This window comes from Eubalaena glacialis, chromosome 7, assembly GCF_028564815.1.
Source record: "Eubalaena glacialis isolate mEubGla1 chromosome 7, mEubGla1.1.hap2.+ XY, whole genome shotgun sequence".
In the NCBI taxonomy this organism is placed as follows: domain Eukaryota; kingdom Metazoa; phylum Chordata; class Mammalia; order Artiodactyla; family Balaenidae; genus Eubalaena; species Eubalaena glacialis.
In genome coordinates, this window is record NC_083722.1 from 37267059 (window position 1) to 37288316 (window position 21258).

A 21258-nucleotide genomic window follows, 5' to 3' on the forward strand; every position below is an offset into this window, starting at 1 on the left:
CCTTGCCCCAGAGCTAACAGCCTCCCTCCAGCTACATCTTGCTGGCCTAAGCAGAAAGAAAGAACAGGCAATCAAATCTACATCTCTTGCATCGCATCACTTTATAGGACATTAATAATGACCCTGACAGTCTGGCCAGCCACCACCCAGCTCTGTAATTCAGCCCTCATAATCCCAGACCACCCTTGCAGGCTATCTTTTATGACGCGCTAGCACACGATAGCAGGGGACCTAACAAGGAACTCTTAAAAATATTTGAGACGCAACAGCAACTTATGATCTAGAACTGTATAGCTTTTTAAAATACTTTCCATTATTGAATATATCCTAATGAAAAATGTTTGAAGAGCTTAAAACATACCTGAAAAACTAAATTCTGAATAAATTATTTTAGGCAATATTTTCTCAAAACTTGTAATACAAACGTTTTAATTCCTTTAAAAATTTTAGTTCAGAGGAGTTATCTCATCCTGGAGGATTTTTCCAGCTTGATCTTCAATTCCAAGTGGCTCATTCTAGTCAACTCTGAAACATCTCTAGTGAAAGATTCTCACTGAACTCCCTTAGCAAGTTATTCCACTGTCTGAGTGACCTCACTGTCAGGTAAAATTTTAGTAGCAGATTAGGACATTTTTCTTTTTCAGTTCCAGAACAAAGTTGTTTTTATATCAAAAAGAACTGCTGCAGCATCCCTGCTGACACAATAGGATAAAGCAAAGAAGAAAAGCACTGGTTAATACCACTCAGCTACTGGAGAGTTTATTTCTAAAGCTTGAATATAGTTTTGAAATACGAAGCTTAAAGTAACATGGACAGCCGGAGTGTGTGGTTCTGCTGCTACATTTTTTAAATTAAATCCTTTAATGGCTATTTTGTCCATTCACCTTTCTTTTAATACCAAGAAAGGGGGGAAAAACATTTCATGTTAGTAAATGCTTTATTGACCTAACTCTTATCTGAACAAAAATGACCCATATCTCACAACCTCCAAAAGCTTGTGGGTTTTTTTTTTAAGCCAAATATACAAAACATCACATGCAAACGTTTTGCTTTTAATCCTTATAGTACAGCCACACAGCTAGCGCTAATGGTTTGTACCCATGCATAGCCTGCTACACAACTCCCTCAAAAAATTCCAAATCAACATCTTTGAGGTATCGTGACATTAGTTCAAAATTAGTTCAAAAGAATTAAATATCAAATATATCTGGTAACAAGTGTTATTTAGTTTTTCATACCCAAACTCAGATTCTAAAAGATCTATTACATGCAAGATAATACCTTCTACCAATAATGAATTTATTTACTATTATCCATATCTAAACAAATGGCATGTTTATTCATCCACTTCATTCAGTTATTTGAATACCCTTTTAAAATACTCACTAAATACAGGCAAAACAAAATTTCAGACCCACACATTCAATTAACTTTGATTATGCAGTTAATTCATTTAGCTGGGTTCTGATACCTGGAGATACCTACATATTTGTTAATTACAGACAGAAAAAACTGTATTGCATATCCACAAGAAATAATTACCTCTAGTATGCAAATCCTTGAGGACATCAAATAAAGATGGTGCCATTCAATCCTCCTACTTTTTTCTAAAATCAATTCCATCTCCCACACAACCCCTAAAAAACCACTTCTGCATTTTGGAATGAAAATCAGAGGTGGAGTGGAAACCTGTTCTTGCTGGACAAAAGATCTATGAAGCATCCTACCTCACACAAAGACAATTTTGAGCAAAGTAGTCCCAACCTATTCTCTCTTTGCCATCCTATCCACTCCCCCCTGTAATTCCTCCAAGGTACAGCTTGTTAGGAACATAAAGCCAGCAATTACACAGGTCACAGGGGTTGAATGAAGAACAGTAAGTTTACTCAGGCTGATAGTCAACCACACATGGGCTGGGTATGAGGGGTTTCCCTCTGAAGTTCCTGACCCCAACTATGACCAGCAAGGATGTTTGCTCCAGTCAAAATGTTAAATCAATCCAATCAAACCCTGTCTGTAGGATTAATTCAAAGGATTGAGAAGTGGTTATCTGGAGCAGTTAGCTATCCTGAAGCAAAAATTTGACACTTTCCTAGCCCTTTAAGAACCTTATCAGGAACACTGGGGACTGAGTACTACCTACGCAGTGAATGAAGCAAATTCCCCTTTTTTACCTCCCATTTCCACCTCTGATTATAAAGTGTCTCTCCCTTGCCACTCTGAGAAACCTGACCAACCAGATCAGTACAAATCCTTTTGAGAAACTAATTCTCCCAAACGTAACAGCTTGAAGTTGCTTCCTTTCTCTTATTTCTCCCAGTTTCAAAAAAATATCTATACATCCAGGAACCAAGCAAATAATTCCCATGGTAATCTGGGGCTCATATTAAATAATAAATGAGCATGCTACACTAAAGAATTTTTCCCTCCACAAGCATGGGGAAAATACCAATGAAGCAATGCTCCCAAATGAGAAGTGGTACGATTTGTCCATGCTCAGGATAAAGAGTAAAAATCATCACTGTATTTATTCCCATTGGAAAAATAACATACTATCAAGAACGTCTTTAAAATATATATACCATTGAACACCTATACAAAACTCTCCACCCTCCTTTCACATGCATAAACTGCTTGCATAAATATACAAACATTAAAATCCAGGATCCATGTGTCACTCGAGGAAATGATTGCTGCAGGCACAGAATTAATTAATACATTTCCAGAGTTTCCACAATGAAGCAGGAATACCTTCAAAGCAATTTAGTAAATTTGGATAACTGGTAACTTGAATTGATTTCATTTCTGCTGTGCCTTCCCCATCATTATATTAACCCAACTTAAAATAACCAATTTCCTTCATCTCCTGCCTCACCTTTTCCTATTAGGTTCCACATGCTATACCAGCAACTTTCCAAATATTCAAGAAGTAAAACACTTCCTTTTCAAATGACACCTTACAAAGAACATCAATATAAAATTGAAAATAGAGTCTTCTACAGTAAAAATATTTTCTAAGTTCAAATGTAAAGTCTTCACATAAAGTCAACTACTGTTAAAAAAAAAAAAAGGCTAATTTGATTAACATACACTGAAATCAAGGGTATGGATAAGAATCATATACAGATATTAAATACTATACAAAAAAGAATATAGAGATGGCAATCAGGAAAATCCTGATTCACACACAAAAGTTGCTCATGATAAAAGATTGATTTTTATTTTAAACAGGTCACCTCAGAGCCTTGGGAAGCTCTTTAAAAAGAGATGGCAAAAAAACATTTTGAGATCTGCACAAAAATGACAACATAATAGCAACAATTAATGCATTAGTGGTAACCGATGCATTAAAATTGAGTTTATTTTTAAAATAAAATCCTTATCTTTACGAAAGCCATGAAAAAGCACCTCCATAGAACACTAAGCAACTATTTCAAATCACTGTTCTAAGCCACCTTCTATTACAACTCTGACCCACCTCCCAGGAACATCTCCAAAGGGGAGGTAGGGGATGGGGGCGGAGACAGGATTTATTCTTCCTAAAATTAAAAATATAAAAATGGTTATTTGAACCTGAACTATAAATATGTCTCAGAAGATATAATCCTATACTCTGGTAAATCAGTATAAACTGTTGTCCTTCATATCCAAAGATGAAACTGATGACTGTTCCTCTACTGAAACTGAGAAGTTCACTAGATTAGCCATCTCACCCAAAGATGCACCTAGACAAGCCTTTTGGGCTCGTAAATCCTACAGGTATCATCTCTGCCCCAATAAGATAAGCCAAGGGCCAACAAAGTGCAGCCAGCTGGCCAAGTCCAGCCCACCACTTATTTTTTAATGACCCACAGCTAAGAATGAGGTTGTGGACTGAATTGTATCACCTCCCCTCCCCTGCCAAAAAAAAAAAGATATATTGAAGTCCTAACCCCCAATATCTCATGCCAAAAAAAAAGATACATTGAAGTCCTAACCCCCAATATCTCAGAATTTGACTTTATTTGGATATAACGGCCTTCACAGAGGTAATCAAGTTAAAATGAGGTCATGAGGGTGGGCCCTAATCCAGTATGACTGGGAAACTGTGTGTACACAGAGACAGACACAAAAAGAGGAAGACGATGTGAAGCGGCACAGGGAGAAAATGGCCATCTACAAGCCAAGGAGAGAGGCTAGAACAGATCCTTCCCTTACATCCCTAAAAACATCCCTAAACACCTGAAGTAACTAATTTGTCAACACCTTGATTTTTTACTTCTAGCCTCCAGAACCCTGAGGCAATAAATTTCTGTCGTTTAAGCCATCCAGTTTGTGGTGCTTTGTTACAGCAGCCCTAGCAGACCAATACAAATGGTTTTTTCATTTTCAAGCAGTTGGGGAAAAAAAAATCAAAGAATGTTATTCTGTAACGTGAAAATTATACGATTTCACATTTCACTGCTGATAAAATTTTACTGGAACACGGTCACACTTCTTCATTTATATATTGCCTATGACTGCTTTTGCACTGCAGTGGCAGAGCTGAGTATCTGCAACAGAGTATATGACCTAAAATATTTACTCTCCAGCCTTTTACAGAAAAAGTTTCCCAGTCTGAAATAACTTTTGTGTCACAAAGCATCACACCATATAGTGCAGATGCACCCCAGGAAGGTCAATCTCTTACCATTTTCCATCTTTCTCTCAGTTGCTCTTCAGTTTCCTGCTTTTCTTCCAAAAATTAGTTACATCACACTTACTTTCCAAGGCTACTGTGTATAGATTAAGTGAATGATAAGTGTATATGCCTCTTTAAACTACAAAATATAATAAACATATAAAAGTTATAAAATTCCACCACACACAACAGAAGTAAGTTGCAACAAACAATTTTAAGGGGAATACTTACATATTTCTGGACCACGAACCTGATAAGTCCACCAATGTTAGCAGAATTTATGTAACTAATAACACACCTCATATGACTGTCAATAACAGATCCAAGAAGCATAACGACATAAATGATTCCAATAAAACTCAGTAAGACTGAGCAAACAAGCAAACAAGTGTTACATATTAAGGCTGTATTTGCCTTTTATTATCAAACTACCAATTTATCAAATACTAGGGGCCTAGCACATGAAAAGAATGATAAATTGTGCTTGCAGTAATTCTAGCTCCAATTTCCTAAAAGCTAAAACTTCCTAATAGTCGTTCATTCAAAAAAAAAACAATTAGGTACTACTGCTTTAGCCAATTGTTTGGCAGTATCTACTATAGCTGAACAAAAGGGTCATATACCCTATGATCCAATAATTCAATTACTTGCTACCACCCAATAGAACTGCATACACATGTATACCAAAAGACATGTAAAAGAATGTTCAAGCAGCACTTTTTTTAAATAGGCCCAAAATGGAAATAATTCCAATGTCCATCAATAGCTGAAGGGAAGGACTTCCCTGGTGGTCCAGTGGGTAAGACTCCGTGCTCCCAATGCAGGGGGTCCAGGTTCGATCCCTGGTCAGGGAACTAGATCCCGCATGCATGCCGCAACTAAGTGTCTGCATGCCACAACTAAGACCCGGCGCACCCAAAATAAATAAATAAAAAATAAATATTTTTTTAAATTAAAAAATAGTTGAAGGGATAAACAAATTATCATATTCACACAATGAAATACTTTTCAGCAATGAGAATGAACACACAACATGGAATAATAATCAAAAACATTAAAACAAAAAGCAAAGTATACATATAATACCATTTTTTTGGCTGCACCAAATGGCTTGCAGGATTTTAGTTCCCCTACCAGGGATCGAACCTGGGCCCTGGCAGTGAAAGCGCCAGGTCCTAACCACTGGACTGCCAGGGAATTCCCAAGAGTGGCTACTCTGGAGAGGCAGGTGGGAATAGTGATTGGGAAGGGGCATGAAAGGGGCTTCTAAGATGATGGTAATGTTCTATTTCGCTCCCTAAGTCATGTCCAATTAGTAATGGCATACTGAGCTATAGAGTTATGACTGATGCACTGTGTGTGTATGATATATCGTACTTCAAGAAAATGGTTAACCGGGACTTCCCTGGTGGCGCAGTGGTTAAGAATCCACCTGCCAATGCCAGGGATATGGGTTCAAGCAATGGTCCAGGAAGATCCCACATGCCGCGGAGCAAATAAGCCTACGCGCCACAACTACTGAGCCTGCGTGCCTAGAGCCCATGCTCCGCAACAAGAGAAGCCACCGCAATGAGAAGCCCGCACACCGCAACAAAGAGTAGCCCCTGCTCGCCGCAACTAGAGAAAGCCTGCGCAACGAAGACCCAACACAGCCAAAAATAAATAAATAAAATAATAAATTTATTTTAAATAAAGAAAAAGAAAATGGTTAACCAAAAACTTAAGTTCCACTTCCAGAAGCTGCTTCCTAAGATTACTGGAACTTAATATGCTCCCACTGGACTAACACTCCCAAAGATAACTATAAACTCTGGACAAAATATAAAAAGTAACTACCTGAAGGCCCTGGAGAGCAATCAAAAGCAAACAGACACTTAGGAAGGTCACTGGAAAAAAGAAACAGCACTGACAAAGTTTTTCTTTTTTTTCTGGCTTTTTGCCTAAAGGGAGGCCCAGTTTGGCATAGTCAGGTAATAGAATTTGAATAGAAACCACATTCTTACTGGAATGAAGAACCAGACGGTAGAGTTCAGAGTGACCCCACCAGGTGGAAACTGAGGGGTGAAATCAAGGAAAGGAGAGAGCCTCAGAGGGATAGGTCCAGAATCTACATATAAACTTGGCCCAAATCTCTGGCTAATCCCTGAAACATGCACGTGTGGAACAGACTACAAACATCCCAGAGAAGACTAAACACTGAATACAGAGCTAAACTGCCAACCACAGGTGTGGATAATTTGGAGTTCGAGCCCATCCTGCTAAAACAAAAATCAATATTCTTTGGAGGTACAAAAAGGATTCAGAATCTCTACATGAATTGTTCATAATGTCCAGAATGCAATTCCAAATTACTAGAATTCAGAGAGGTAAACGTGGGCTTCCCTGGTGGTGTAGTGGTTAAGAATCCGCCTGCCAATGCAGGGGAAAAGGCTTCAAGCCCTGGTCTGGCAAGATCCCACATGCCTCAGAGCAACTAAGCCAGTGCGCCACAACTACTGAGCCTGCGCTCTAGAGCCCATGCACCACAACTACTGAAGCACGCGCGCCTAGAGCCCGTGCTCTGCAACAAGAGAAGCCACTGCAATGAGCAGCCCGCGCACCACAACAAAGAGTAGCCCCCGCTGGCCGCAACTAGAGAAAGCCTGCGCGCAGCAACGAAGACCCAACGCAGCCAAAAATAAAATAAATAAAATAAATAAATTTATTTTAAAAAAAGAGGGAAACATAATCCACAGAAGACAAAAGAACCAATAGAGACCAACACCAAGATAACTTGCACGTTATAATTAGTAGAGAAGACTTTTTTAAACTACCTTCACCAAGGTTTTTAACATTAACATCTTAAATAACCCTTGTACAGGTATAGCAACCAGTAAATTAATGACACAAAACTATTCATTTATAAACCTTATGTGTTATCTGTCAATCAATCCACTAATATTCTTTTTTGGACCTAGCATCTAACCCAAGATCCCACATTGCATTTAGTTGTCATGTACTGTTAGTCTACTCAATCTGAGGTAGTTCCCCAGGATTCCTTTACAGATAAGAATTTTAAAAGCAGCTACTATGACCATGCTCAAGAATTAAAGAGGAAGATATGCTTACAACAAATAGGAAATCTCAGCAGAGACACAGAAACTATAAAAAAGAACCAAATGTAGATTCTAGATTGAAAAATAAAATATCTAAAATTAAAATATTCATTGGATGCAGATTAAAAGTGGCAGAAGAGTCAGTACACTTGAAGATCAATAGCAATTGTCCAATCTGAACAATAGAGAGGAAAAAAACAATATGAAAAGTGAACAGTCATATGTGTAATAGGTATAACTGGAGTTCTATAATCAGAAGTGAGAAAGAATGGAGCAGAAAAAATATTTGAAAAAATAATGGCTGGAAAGTTCCCAAATGGAGTATAAGATGGAAATTTATAGATTCTGGGAGCTCAGTGAACCACAAGCAGGGAAGATACAAAGAAACTATCTAAGCATATCAAAGCCAAACTGCCAACACCCAAAAATAAAGAGAGAAGTATTAAAACAGCCAAAGAAGAATGACAAATCACAATAATATGAATTACTTCTGACTTAAAAAAATAGTGGAGGCCAAAAGACATTGGAAGGACATTTTAAATGCTAAAAGGAAAAAACTCTTGACAACCCAGAATTCTATATTCAGCAAAAATATCCTTCAAGAATGAAGATAAAAAAAAAATATTTTGGGAAAAACAAAAGCTAAGAATTCATCACCAACAGACCTAGAATAAGTGCTGAAGGAAGTTCACTTAGCAGAAGGTAAATGATACAAAATGGAATCTCCAATCTTCAGAAAGAAATGAAAAACACAGGAAATAGTAAGTATGTGGGTAAATATAAAAGATTATTTTCTCTCTTAATTTCTTTAAATACATGTGACTATCTTAAAATATTAAATAGCACACTACCAATGGGTCAAAGAATTCACAAAGGAAATTTAAAATACTTTTGAGAACAATGAAAATGAAAACCTAACATATCAAAGCTTCTGGGATACAGCTAGAGCAATTTTCACAGGGAGACTGATAGGTGTAAATGACTACATTTTAAAAAAAAAAACAACTCAATCTATAATCTAATCTTTCACCTTAAACACTAGAAAAAGCAGCAAACAAAATTAAGCACAAAGCAAGTGAAAGGAAAGAAAAGTATAGAGTAAAAACCAATGAAGTAGCAAAAAGAAAAATAGAGAAAAATCAATGAAATCAAAATGTGGTTCCTAGGGACTTCCCTGGCGGTCCAGTGGTTAAGACTGCACTTCCATTGCAGGGGGCACGAGTTCAATCCCTGGTTGGGAAAATAAGATCCTGCACACTGCATGGCTCAGCCAAAAAAAAAAAAAAAAAAAAGGTGGTTCCTTGAAAATATTATTTTTAATGCCTTTAGCTAAACTGACCAAGGAGAGAGAAAAATCTAATTACTAAAACCAGGAATGAAAGAGGGACATCACTACCCACCTTTCAGAAATAAAACAGATCATAAGGAATAGTAATTTAGAAAAACTCTATGCCAGCAAATTAGGTAATTTAGGTGAAATGAACAAATTCCTAGAAAGACACAAACTACCAAAACCAACTCAAGGAGAAATAGAAAATCTGAATAGATCTACAAGAAAGGATCAAATTCTTTCCCACAAAGAAAAGCCAGGCCCAGATGGCTTCACTGGTGAATTCTACCAAACATTTAAAGGAAAATTACTACCAATTCTTTTTTTTTTTTTTTTTTTTTTTTTGTTAGAGAAAGCAGAAATTTTCACCTTTGGCAGACTGCCAAGATGATACTTTATTATAGAATTTATGAAGCTACAGTTTAGTAACTTGCAGGTTTTATTAAAATGAATCAAAAAAAAAGAAAAAGAAAAGCAAAGGGTAACACAACCCCATATCCCAAAACTTTCTAGATTTTTTTAGTGCAAGAAATGCCGTATCACTGAAGCACTAGAGAATTATCATGAAATCCTAGCAAAAAATGTAATCACCTCAGAAGTGGTAATAAAGAAGAGAAACAACCAGAGAGGCACATAGATTGTTTTTTGTTTGTTTTTTTTAAAGGATTTTTATACTATATTAAAAAACCACAAAATAAAAAAGGGATCAGTCAACATATATCTTAGAAGTCCTTCCAGAGTCTCTGTACCCACAGCCACGCAGGCTGCCTGTCGCCTTGCTCTCCTCTGCTCAGTCTGCGGCTCGTTGAAGGATCGTTGGAGATGACTCAGGCTCTAGTTCTTACAATCACACTTGTTCTGCCAAATCCAAGACCCTGAATTTATCCAAATTGTAGAAACATGCTTTGACCACCCGTCCACCAAAATACCTCCCATTCAGATCAACAACAGCTTTAATTGCTGATTCAACCCTCTCAAATTCTAAAAATATTCGTACTGCTTCATCATCAGGGGCACCAGGAATTTCAAATATCACACATTTTCCAACTTTGCCATATTTTTCACACTCTTCCTTGGTTTCAACTTCCAAGTCTTCATCTACCTCTCCTGCACCAACCATGTTCCTTAGTAGGACCACTTTAGTAGGACACTTAAGTATTTCAGTTAATGGATTTGAATCCGACTTCTTGGCTGCATCTTTCTCAGTGGCATCGCCCACGATGCTCTTGCCTCCCCGCTTGCTGGTCTTCTCCACTGACAGCGCTGTGCTCAAGCCCTGCTCGTGCTTCCCAAGACCCTGGCCTTCCCGGAAGCCGTACTTCTGCATGATTTTATGTGCTACTGTGCCACCCATGTTGGCGAGGAAGGAGTTGCCGGGGCCAGTCGGGGATCTGGGTCTGTCTTGTTCCTCGTACACTGGGGGAGGGATAGCAGCTTTGGAAGACTGTGAGCGAGGTCGTGAATCCTCTTCATAAGGAAAGTCTCGGGGTAACTCTTTGTCTTTCTCTACAAGAGAAGTGGGTGGTGCAATGGCAGCTCCGCCCATACTTCTCTTCCTCCTCTCTCGCTCATAATCTTCATCTTCATCGGAATGTGGATCTGGTTGCCTGGAAAACCCACTAGCTTCATGTCTGTCCTTACGCCTCTTTTCTCTCTCTTCTATTTCCTTCTGTCTTTCCAGCTCCCGCTGTCTCTGTCGCTCCTCTCTTTGGCGCTTCACTACTTTCTCATAATCGTTAGGAAACATGGGATCATATTCATCAGCTAGGGGAATCAAAACTTCTCCTGCAGAAAACCCACTGGGAACCGGGTCCTTGAGGCCCGCCGCCACGTGTGGCGGGGTGTCCACGATCTGCCGCTCGTCTGAAGAGCCACCTCGCTTCAGGTCGATTACTGGGGCAAGGACCGTACTTTGTTTTGTCCTCTGGCTCTTTGCCTGAGTGAGAGCTGCCTTCTTCACCTGGAGCTGAGACTGCAGAAGTTTGAAGTTTTTGGACCAGCCTTCCGTTTTTGAGTCACTGGTCTCCACTCCCAGGTCGTCGTACAGGGACATCTTCTCAGTTTAATGCCGGCCCGCCCGGCCGACACTCCCGGGCCGCAGCGGCGCACAGGGTCCGAGGCGCCGCGGACTCGGCGGGCTGGGCGCTCGGCTTCAGCCCCTGACGGCCGGACCTCTCCGGCGCCAACCCCTACGCAGAGCCCGCGGGGCGCGCGGCGGCGCGCGACTACCAATTCTTCACAGACTTTCCCCAAAAAATGGAAGAGGGAACACATGCCAACTTATGCTATAAGGCCAGCATTACCCTTAGCCAAAACCAGATAAAGACATCACAGCAAAAGAAAACTACAGCTCAGTATCCCTATAACTACAGACGTTAAAATCTTCAACAAAATACTAGCAAACCAAATCTACCAAAAAAGAATTACAGGGCTTCCCTGGTGGCGCAGTGGTTAAGAGTCTGCCTGCCGATGCAGGGGACACGGGTTCGAGCCCTGGTCTGGGAAGATCCCACATGCCGCAGAGCAACTAGGCCCGTGAGCCACAACTACTGAGCCTGTGCGTCTGGAGCGTGTGCTCCGCAACAAGAGAGGCCACGACAGTGAGAGGCCCGCACACCGCAATGAAGAGTGGTCCCCGCTCGCCGCAACTGGAGAAAGCCCTCGCACAGAAACGAAGGCCCAACACAGCCATAAATAAATTAATTAATTAATTAATTAAAAAAAAAAAAGAATTACATACTCCGACAAAGTGAGATTTATCCAAGGACAGCAAGTTTTAATACTTAAAATCAATTAATGTAATACACCATATTAATAGACTAAAGGACAAAAACCCATATGATCATCTCAATAAACAAAGAAAACACCATACATACACACACACACACACACACACAAAATCAATCACAGACCTAAATATGAATTAAAAATTTAATAAAACCCTTAGAAGAAAACTTAGGTATAAAACCTACGGCCATGGATTAAGCAATGGTTTCTTAATATGACACCAAAAAGCACACGCAACAAAAGATAAATCAGATTCATCAAAAGTTAAAACTTTCATGTTGCATACAATCAATATAGTGAAAAGACAACTCACAGAATGATAAAAAAAATATTTGGAAATCATATATCTGGCAAATGGACTTGCATCCAGAACATACAAGGAACTCTTCCAACTCAATAACAAGATAAATGATCCAATTTAGAAATGGGTAAGGAATAGACATTCCTCCAAAAAGACATACAAATGGACAATAAGCAAATGAAAAGATGTTCAACATCATTAGCCGTGAGTAAACAAAGCACAATGAGCTAGCTGCTACGATGGCTATAATCATAAAGGCAGATAATATCAAGTGTTGATGACGATGCAGAGAAACTGGAACCATCACACTGCTGGAACCATCATAAACCAACACACATTGCTGTTTGAAATGATCAATGAATTATGTGGCCAGTTTGGAAAAAAAGTTTGTCCGTTCCTCAAAAGATTAAGCATAGAGTTACCATATGACCAAACAACTCCACTCCTAGGTGTATATTCAAGAGAAATGGAAACATACAACCACACAAAAACTTCTATTCAACCGTTCATAGAAGCATTACTTATAATAGCCAAAAAAATAAACTGATGTATAATAAAAAGTAGCATAACCACATAATGGACAACAAAATTCTGCAACAAAAAAGGAATGAGTATTTATATATAACATGGATGAACCTTGAAAACACTTTAAGTGAAAACAGCCAGATGTAAATGACCATATATTTTATAATTCCATTTATATGAAATCATCAGAATCGCAAAATCTACAGGGACAGAAATTAGATTAGTAGTTGCTTAGAGCGAGGGCAAGGGGATGGGTGGAAATGGGGAGTGATTGTTAATGAGTACATAATTTCTTTTAGGGGTGGCAAAAATGTCCTAAAATTAGATTGTGGTAATGGCTGTACCAACCTGTGAATATACTAGAAAAACACTGCACCGTATACTTGAAATGGGTGAATTGCACTGTAAGTGAATTATACCTCCCAAAAATAAAAAGAGGTATAGCAAACATGCCAGTAAACTAAAATAAAATTCTTAACCTGTTCAAGTAACCCAAGAGTTGGGACAAATAAAACAAATATTAAAATAGTAGACCTAAATCAACAATTACAACACACATCAACAATTACATTAAATGTTAATGGAACAAGCACTCCAATTAAAAGGCAGATATTGAACAAACGAATTTTTAAAAACAAGAATTACATGCATGCTGTCTACGAGAGACATACTTTAAATACAAAGAATCAGAAAGGTTGAAAGTAAAAGGATGCAAAAGGACATAACCAAGTAAGGAATAAAAAGCATAAGAAGGCTGAAGTGGCTATATTCCTATCAGAGGAAGTAAACTTTATTGGCAGAGAGAAAGAGGGGGATTTCATAAATATAAAAGGCTCAATTCATCAGGAAAAATGACAATAATAAATGGATACGAGCCTAATACTAAGGCTTCAAAATACACAAAGCAAAAATTTCCAGAATTTTAATAAAAGAAAGACAAATCCACATAGTTGGAGATTTGAATACTCTTCTCTCAGCAACGGATAAAACTAGATTTACAAAATCAATAATACAGAAAGTCCAAAAACACTATCAATACCCTTGAACTAACTGACATTTATAGAACACTATACTCAACAAGTACACAATATACATTCTTTTCATCAATTCCAGCACACTTCTAAATAACCTATGGATCAAAAAAAAAAATCACAAATGAAATTAGAAAATACTTTGTCCTAAAGCATAATAAAAATACAATATACCAAAATTTGTGGAATTTTGCAAAAGCAGTACTGAGAGAAAAAGTTATACTTTTAAGTGCCAATATTTGAAAAGAAGAAAGGTATAAAATGTGATGAGGCTGCCCTAAGAAACTAGAAAAAGAGCAAAGAAAACCCAAAGAAATAAAGGAAATAAGGGAAGGAGCAAAAACCAGTGTCACAGAAAAACAGAAAATAAAGGAAAAGGTTGGGTTTTTTCAAAAGATTAGCAAAAGTGATAAACACCTATTTACCAATATCAGAAATGAAAACTGGCAATATCACTACAGACTCTACATATACTAAGTGAAAAATAAATATAATGAACAACTTTATGCCAATAAATCTGACAACTAAGATGAAATGGACAAGTTCCATGAGAAATACAACTTTTAAAAATGGACATAATGTAGACTAAAATATCCTAATAGCCCTGACTCTATTAAAGAAACTGAATTCCCTATTATCAAATGAATTCTCAAAAAGAAAACCACAAGCCCAGATGGTTTTACTGGCTAATTCTCTCAAACATTTAAGGAGTAACTAATGACAGTGAACACAAACTCTTCCAGAAAACAGAAGAAACCTTTACCAACTCACACTGAGGCCAGCAAAACCTGATAAAGAAAATTACAGACAAATATTCTTCACGAGCATATGTGTAAAAACTCTTACCAATATACTGAACAAATGGAATCCATCAATATATAAAAAATATGGGGACTTCCCTGGTAGCACAGTGGTTAAGAATCCGCCTGCCAATGCAGGGGACACGGGTTCGAGACCTGGTCTGGGAAGATCCCACATGCTGCGGTGCAACTAAGCCCGTGCGCCACAACTACTGAGCCCGTATGCCACAACTACTGAAGCCCACGTGCCTAGAGCCCATGCTCCGCAACAAGAGAAGCCACCGCAATGAGAAGCCTGCGCCTCGCAACGAAGAGTAGCCCCCGCTCACCGCAACTAGAGAAAGCCCGTGTGCAGCAACGAAGACCCAATGCAGCCAAAAATAAATAAATAAATAATTTTTTAAAAAAAATAACACATCATGACCAAATGAGGTTTATCCCAAGAACGTAAGGTTGTTTTAGCATTAAACAAATAACTCATCATCATCCACACTAATCACTGCAGAAGAGATCTCTTTATCACAAAAATCTAATAATGTCACTCCCATTTTCTCAAAACTCTTTGGTGACTCCCCACACCCACATACAAGACAGAAACTTTAACATAGCATGGAAGGTTCATCACCCTCCCCCTGCACAGCAGCCACATTTCTGGCTACCAACCTCCAATATGCATCCCATACTCCAGCTACAATGGCCATGCCCTCTAAGATGTGGCACTCCCCTCTCCTTCCTTCCACTCACAAATTCCAAATCTCCACCTCAGCTGAGTTCCTCTGAAAGCCTTCCTGACTTCGTCAGGTGGATTTCATTACATCTTTCTCTATATTCCCACTGCATCTTTTGCAACCCTCAATTGTAATAGATATTACCATTATTTCTTTGTTTTTCTCTCTATTCAACTACCACAGCAGAGGCCAAATCTTTTCACCATATTAACAGAATAAAGAAGGAAAATCATATGATCATTTCAATAGATACAGGAAAATCATTTGACAAAAGTCAATACACATGTGTGAAGAAAAAAACTCTCAGCAAATTAATAATTAAAGAAAATGTCTTCAATCTAATAAAGGCATCTAAGACAAATCCACAACTAACATTATACTTAACTTCCAAGAAGCACTAGCCTCAGTAGCAATATTCAACATTTATATATGCTTTTGTATCGTCAATGGTCCTTCAACAACCCTCTTTAAAAAAAAAATTTTTTTTTAAGTAGGGAGCTATTATTCTATCAAATGGTATTAATAGCAACTCTGGGTCAGAAATGGTACATCATATACCCAAGTAAGAAAGCCAGTACTAGAATCTAGTCTTTGACCAAAAGTACTTTTCAATTATAGTATGCCATCTAGTCTAGGTGATTACAGCAGATAGTAAGATATTCAAACAGCTATTATATTTCATTAGTTGATAAAATAAAATAGGATAAGTAACACTAACATGGAATGAAAAAAATTTTAAGCCCACAATAAGAAAGAACCTCAAATCCCCTTTTCTCAAATGGCTGTGCCACAAAGAGAAAAGGGCACAACGAATGGTGTGTAATATTTCCCTTTATAGGTCTAAAATGCAGCAGATAGGTAATTCAAGGCCTTATCTGAATTTACATCTCTAATCTGCTACTTGTCCATGCCTTAACTGAGCAGCTGTCAGCTGGAAGCTTAGGCCCACAGCTCCTTAAAAAGAAACCAGAGTGACATGGCTACTTCTGCGTTTCTGTTTCTGATTCAAGTGAATTTTTCATGCAAGAATATATGAATGCTGTCTTAACATCTTTCCATCTGTGATACACCCACAGCCAGCGAGTTCCACAATGAGGTTGGATTTGCTTCTTTACTGCTCAACATGCACTTCACTTCAAAGCATACAGGGAAATTCGAGTGTCTTCAAATAACCTGTTAACAAAACTACAAAAAAAAGATAGGAAGAATTTTTCTTTAAACTAGCTTCGCCACCCAGCTGCCTACAGACCAATCATTTCTATGCATCTTCTTGTGTTCCCTAAAGATGAACATTTGACCTGGAGTCATTTGTCTAGGACAAAACATTAAACAATTAAGATAAAATAAGCCTTCTCCACAAATGGAGTTGTCTTCTCTGTGAACATCCCAGGCCCTTATAAAGGAGCCCAAGTGTTTCTTGATAACACAGTGCCCTTTGTACACAAGTTCCTAAAAGGCTTCTTATCTGACCTTACTTCTGCTGAAAGTCAGTGACCATGAGGTATCACTCACTGACATTTACAGTGATTGAAGTAAAAATACGGACCTCTTTTCTCCAAGTGACACAGAAAATTCAAAGGTCACTGGATAATGTACTACCAAGTAGAGTACACCAGTATTCTCAGATATGTCTGTACTCAAAATGTCTGCTTTCAACAATCTTTGGAAGTGTCCTATGAAAACCAGTGGGTGACCTAAATTTTTAATCAAGAAATCGACAAAATAGTTTTATTATGATTACTTTATGGATAAGCCAATATCATAACTTCAAACTTCTCTTTAATTCCAACAAGAATTCAGAAATGTCTGGATAATGTCTTTGAAAATAAGATGCTCTTTTAAAATTTAATTTTTTTTATTAATCATCTAAGAAAAAAAGAGGGGAGGGGTTATCGAGTTAATTCAAAATTCCCTTAAGTACCACACCATGTAACAACATTGAGCAAACTATAGACCAATACTCCTAACTTCACAATATCACCCTCAAATCTAATTTCAGGAAGAAATTTAAAATGTTCAAAGAATGATAACCTCAACCAATCACCTTCTAACAAACTTTTTTGTAAAGCTTGCCTCTAGCTGAATAATTCCAATCAACCCTCTCAACCTGAGGTTGGCAGCGCTGCTGCTGTCTCAAGATTAAATTTAACAACAGGCAGGAGTTGCCACTAGAGATGTGGCGCTGGGGCTCACTGACCAGAAATTAAGTAAAGCAGTCAGAGATTCAGGAAGACTGAAGGATGAAAGCCCCACTCCCAGTTTCATAGTCTGAGCGCAGAAGACATTTTTGCACCCACTATTTCACCACCAAACATGCTGAACCACATTATCTGGACCCACTCCTATTCAACCCTGCTCTCCATTCCCAATGGCAACTCCTGCCTCCTCAGAACCTTTAAACTCTGAACTAAATTCTGAAGCTAATTTACTTTCTTCACTCAAACTGTTCAGACCACATCCCCAAGCCATAAAGTTCCATTTCACATAAAATTTGTTCAAAGATATAGCATTACAGATATTACATGTGAAATAACAGTTTCTAAATATTCATCAAAAAGGGAAATTCTTCAGTCAAAAAGAAAAGCTAAGACAATGCTTATTTGCAATTACAGATATTGTTTTACCTGGGTTTAAAAAGCATAATTTCAACAGAGAAAAAAATTATATATATATGAAAATGTTAAGAAGTCTTATTTTACATATGTGTGTGTATAATTTTCCTGAATTGGTCTTCATACAAAAAAGGCTGTTCAACCCTTGTGCATTGTTTGTACTAATGTAAACTGGTGGAGCCACTGTGTAAACAGTATGGAGGTTCCTCAAAAAATTAAAAATTGAACTACCATATGAAACAGCAATTCCACTTCTGGGTATTTATCTGAAGGAAATGAAATCACTATCTCACAAAGATATCTGCACCTTCATGTTCACCACAGCATTAGTTACAATGACCAGGCCATGGAAACAACCTAAGTGTATATAAATGGATGAATGGATACAGGAAATGTGTTTTATAGATATAATGGAATATTATTTAGCCATGAGAAAGAAGGCAATCCTGTTATTTGACCCAACATGGATGGGCCTTAAGCGCATTATGCTAAGTGAAATAAGTCAGACAGAGAAAGACAAATACTGTATGATGTCACTTATACGTGGAAACTTAAAAAACAAACAAACCTCACAGATACAAAGAACAGACTAGTGGTTGCTTGGGGCGGGGGGGGGGGGGAGGAGTGGCTGAAATGGGTGGTAAAGGTGGCTAAAAGGTACAAACTTCCAGTTTAAGATAAATAAGTCCTGGGGATATAATGTACAGCATGGTGACTACAGTTAACAATACTGTACTGTATATTTGAAAGTTGCTAACAGATCTTAAAAGTTCTCATCACAAGGGAAAAAAATTTGTAACTATGTTTCATGATGGATAGTAAAATTATTGTAGTGATCATTTCACAACATATACACATATTAAATCATTATGTTGTATACCTAAAACTAATAAAATATTATATGTCAGTTATATCTCAGGTTTTTTTTTAAAAGGCTGTTCAACACAGATATAATACACTTGACAATATGCTATATCCCTTCTCCTAACCATTCTTCATCATGTCCCATTGAGAAGAAGAATCTTGCAGGGAAATCTATAAGTCTTCCCATGTAGAATTATGGTAACTACTTAACAGTTCTCATGTTTAATTAGGACACCATTATATTGCTTGTCTTAGATCCCCAGATAAGTGTGCAATTATGGAGAAGGTTATCTGGTAAGAACATAAAGGGAAATTGCTTATATATGTGAATGCAAAAATAAATCATGTAGATAGATTCAGGCCTCAAAGCAAAAGCCCTATTTAATTTTTTAAGTAAATTCAAAAACAGAACTTTTAAGTTGTCACTAATGTTAAAATTGATCAAGGTATGTCTCATTGACCTCATAAACTTTATAAACATTTACCCTTAAATGACCTTTTGGGAAAGAATAAATGTCTCTAACTTAGTCCTCAATGATACAGAGAATGCCCTGCACTCATGGAGGTTAGTGTATGCCATCAATCCAAACCATCCACCCATTTTAGACAAAAACAATTTGACCTGACAGGAGTCAGCAAATGGTCCAAATGCCACTTGTCCTGGACTGTCTAGTTTGTGTCCCAGAACAGATGGATGCCTAGCCCTAGAGTTAGGCAGTTATTACAATCAAAGCCATGAGCACCCATCTGAAAATATGTTTGATAGATCAATTTGGTTAAACTGGATGGAAAATCTGTGAAAGCTAAAGCTTTTCAACAATAACACCAAACAGGTCATTGTTAAAAAGACAAATCAAAGTATAACTTAAAGAATAAAATTAAACTCACACAAAATTTTCTTATGTCATTCCTTCCTTGAGTGCATTTTTTAAAAAGAACTCTGAGGCCAGATCCAGACTAAACAGGAAACAGTGCCATATATCAATTATCCCATTTCCCCCAGTGCATTGGTGGGGAAAAGGGGTGCAGAGCAGAACACAACATATTTTCTATCCCCACTACCACTAGGTCAATAAAATTTTAGCAAGCACTAAAAACAGTGAAATTTTAGAATGAAGCTCCAGTCACCCAGACTTAATGGCTACTAAGAAATATCTGTAAGTAAATTTTGGAGTGTGAAAATCACACATCATAATACCTATGCTCCATGGTCCTATCCAACTCTCTCTTTAGTTACAGCCAGAGGAGCACAGGCTTCATCTGCAACCAGACATATGCAGGATAAAAATCCTAGAACTTTCATGACTTGTAAATGGAAATGTTAACAATAGTTTTAACCCCTTTCTTACTTTATCTGTGAAATGTAGAGTCACACCACACCAGAGGATTAATGTAAGGATTAACTCAATTGAGTGTGTAAAGCTGTTGGGACAGTGCATTCCACTGTACCCTAAATAAAATACACTAATATTCTACTCATGGCCTGGAATGCCTGTCTTTCACATCCCCCCTTCTGCCTATCCGAACTACATCCACTCTTCAGAGTCTTTTAAGTCATTCTGATGCCTGGCTTTTAACTTTAACACCACAATGACCTTCCTCATCTTTAATATTCAAATGTGTTTAATATCCAATAGCATTCATCATACTATTTAATGAGACACAGCTCTGAATATTATTTAATATTTCAATGGCATATAGTATAGATCTCAAGCAGAGAAGAAGCTCCAAGCCTTCATGGAGTATCACCTCATCCTTCTATGTTCACCTCAATGCCTATCAGGGCTTTACAGAAACTAAGCAACATTCAGTAAATAAATGCCGTATGAATGAATGACCAAATAAAGGAACACAAATTACAAGTTGTTCTGGTTGAAAAAGGTAGCTGAGGTGGCTTTTGAGAACACAGAAAAGTAAATTTATGACACATGCTATAACTAAAATCTAGTTTACCTTTCTAAAAAATGCTAAATGAATACCCTCTGGGCCTTAAATACCACTGCAAACAAGTTACAAATGAAGAAAGACATAATGCAATCAATTCCTTACCCAAATGACACCTCCTATAACATTAGCCACTTCTACAAAGACTATAAAATTTGACAGATATTCTCAGCTCAGAATTAATATTCCTCTTTTCCCTAATTCACTGTACTTCTAAAGAGTCAGCCAGCAGGGGGAGTGGGAGTTCATTAACAGTGTAGTCAGATAATACTAACAGCTAACAAATTTTTGAAATTGTGGAAATTTTTTAAAATTAAACTTCTGAATATTAATCACAAGAATCACCAGTGCCCATGTACTTATAAATTATAATATTTCATAATATTATTACTATATCATGTAAATACTCCATAAAACTGTCACTCTTCTTACCTCAAGTTCTTTTGGGATATAGAGGTACATTCCTAACAAATAAAATGTAAATGCACATCCTTTTTAGAGCCAGAAAAATAAACCAATATTAATCAAAATTCAAATGACAATGGAGAAAAGTCGCTACTTTCTAAAACATTACCCAAACT

At 37.5% G+C, this 21258-nt stretch overlaps 2 protein-coding genes across 2 annotated transcripts in view; both read right to left on the minus strand.

Annotated features, from left to right (window-relative positions):
- ZFAND3 (zinc finger AN1-type containing 3) overlaps positions 1-21258 on the minus strand; it is a 332576-nt gene that overhangs the window by 254353 nt on the left and 56965 nt on the right. The gene's annotated exons all lie outside the window — the stretch shown is intronic.
- LOC133094500 (splicing factor 45-like) lies at positions 9738-11246 on the minus strand. Its single transcript, XM_061195093.1, has one exon. It carries the CDS (start codon positions 11136-11138, stop codon positions 9933-9935), a length of 1206 nt encoding a protein of 401 aa, XP_061051076.1. The 5' UTR covers positions 11139-11246; the 3' UTR covers positions 9738-9932.

Excerpts from the sequence above, each read along its gene's own strand:
- LOC133094500 (XM_061195093.1), bottom strand. The coding sequence starts at position 11,138 with ATGTCCCTGTACGACGACCTGGGAGTGGAGACCAGTGACTCAAAAACG.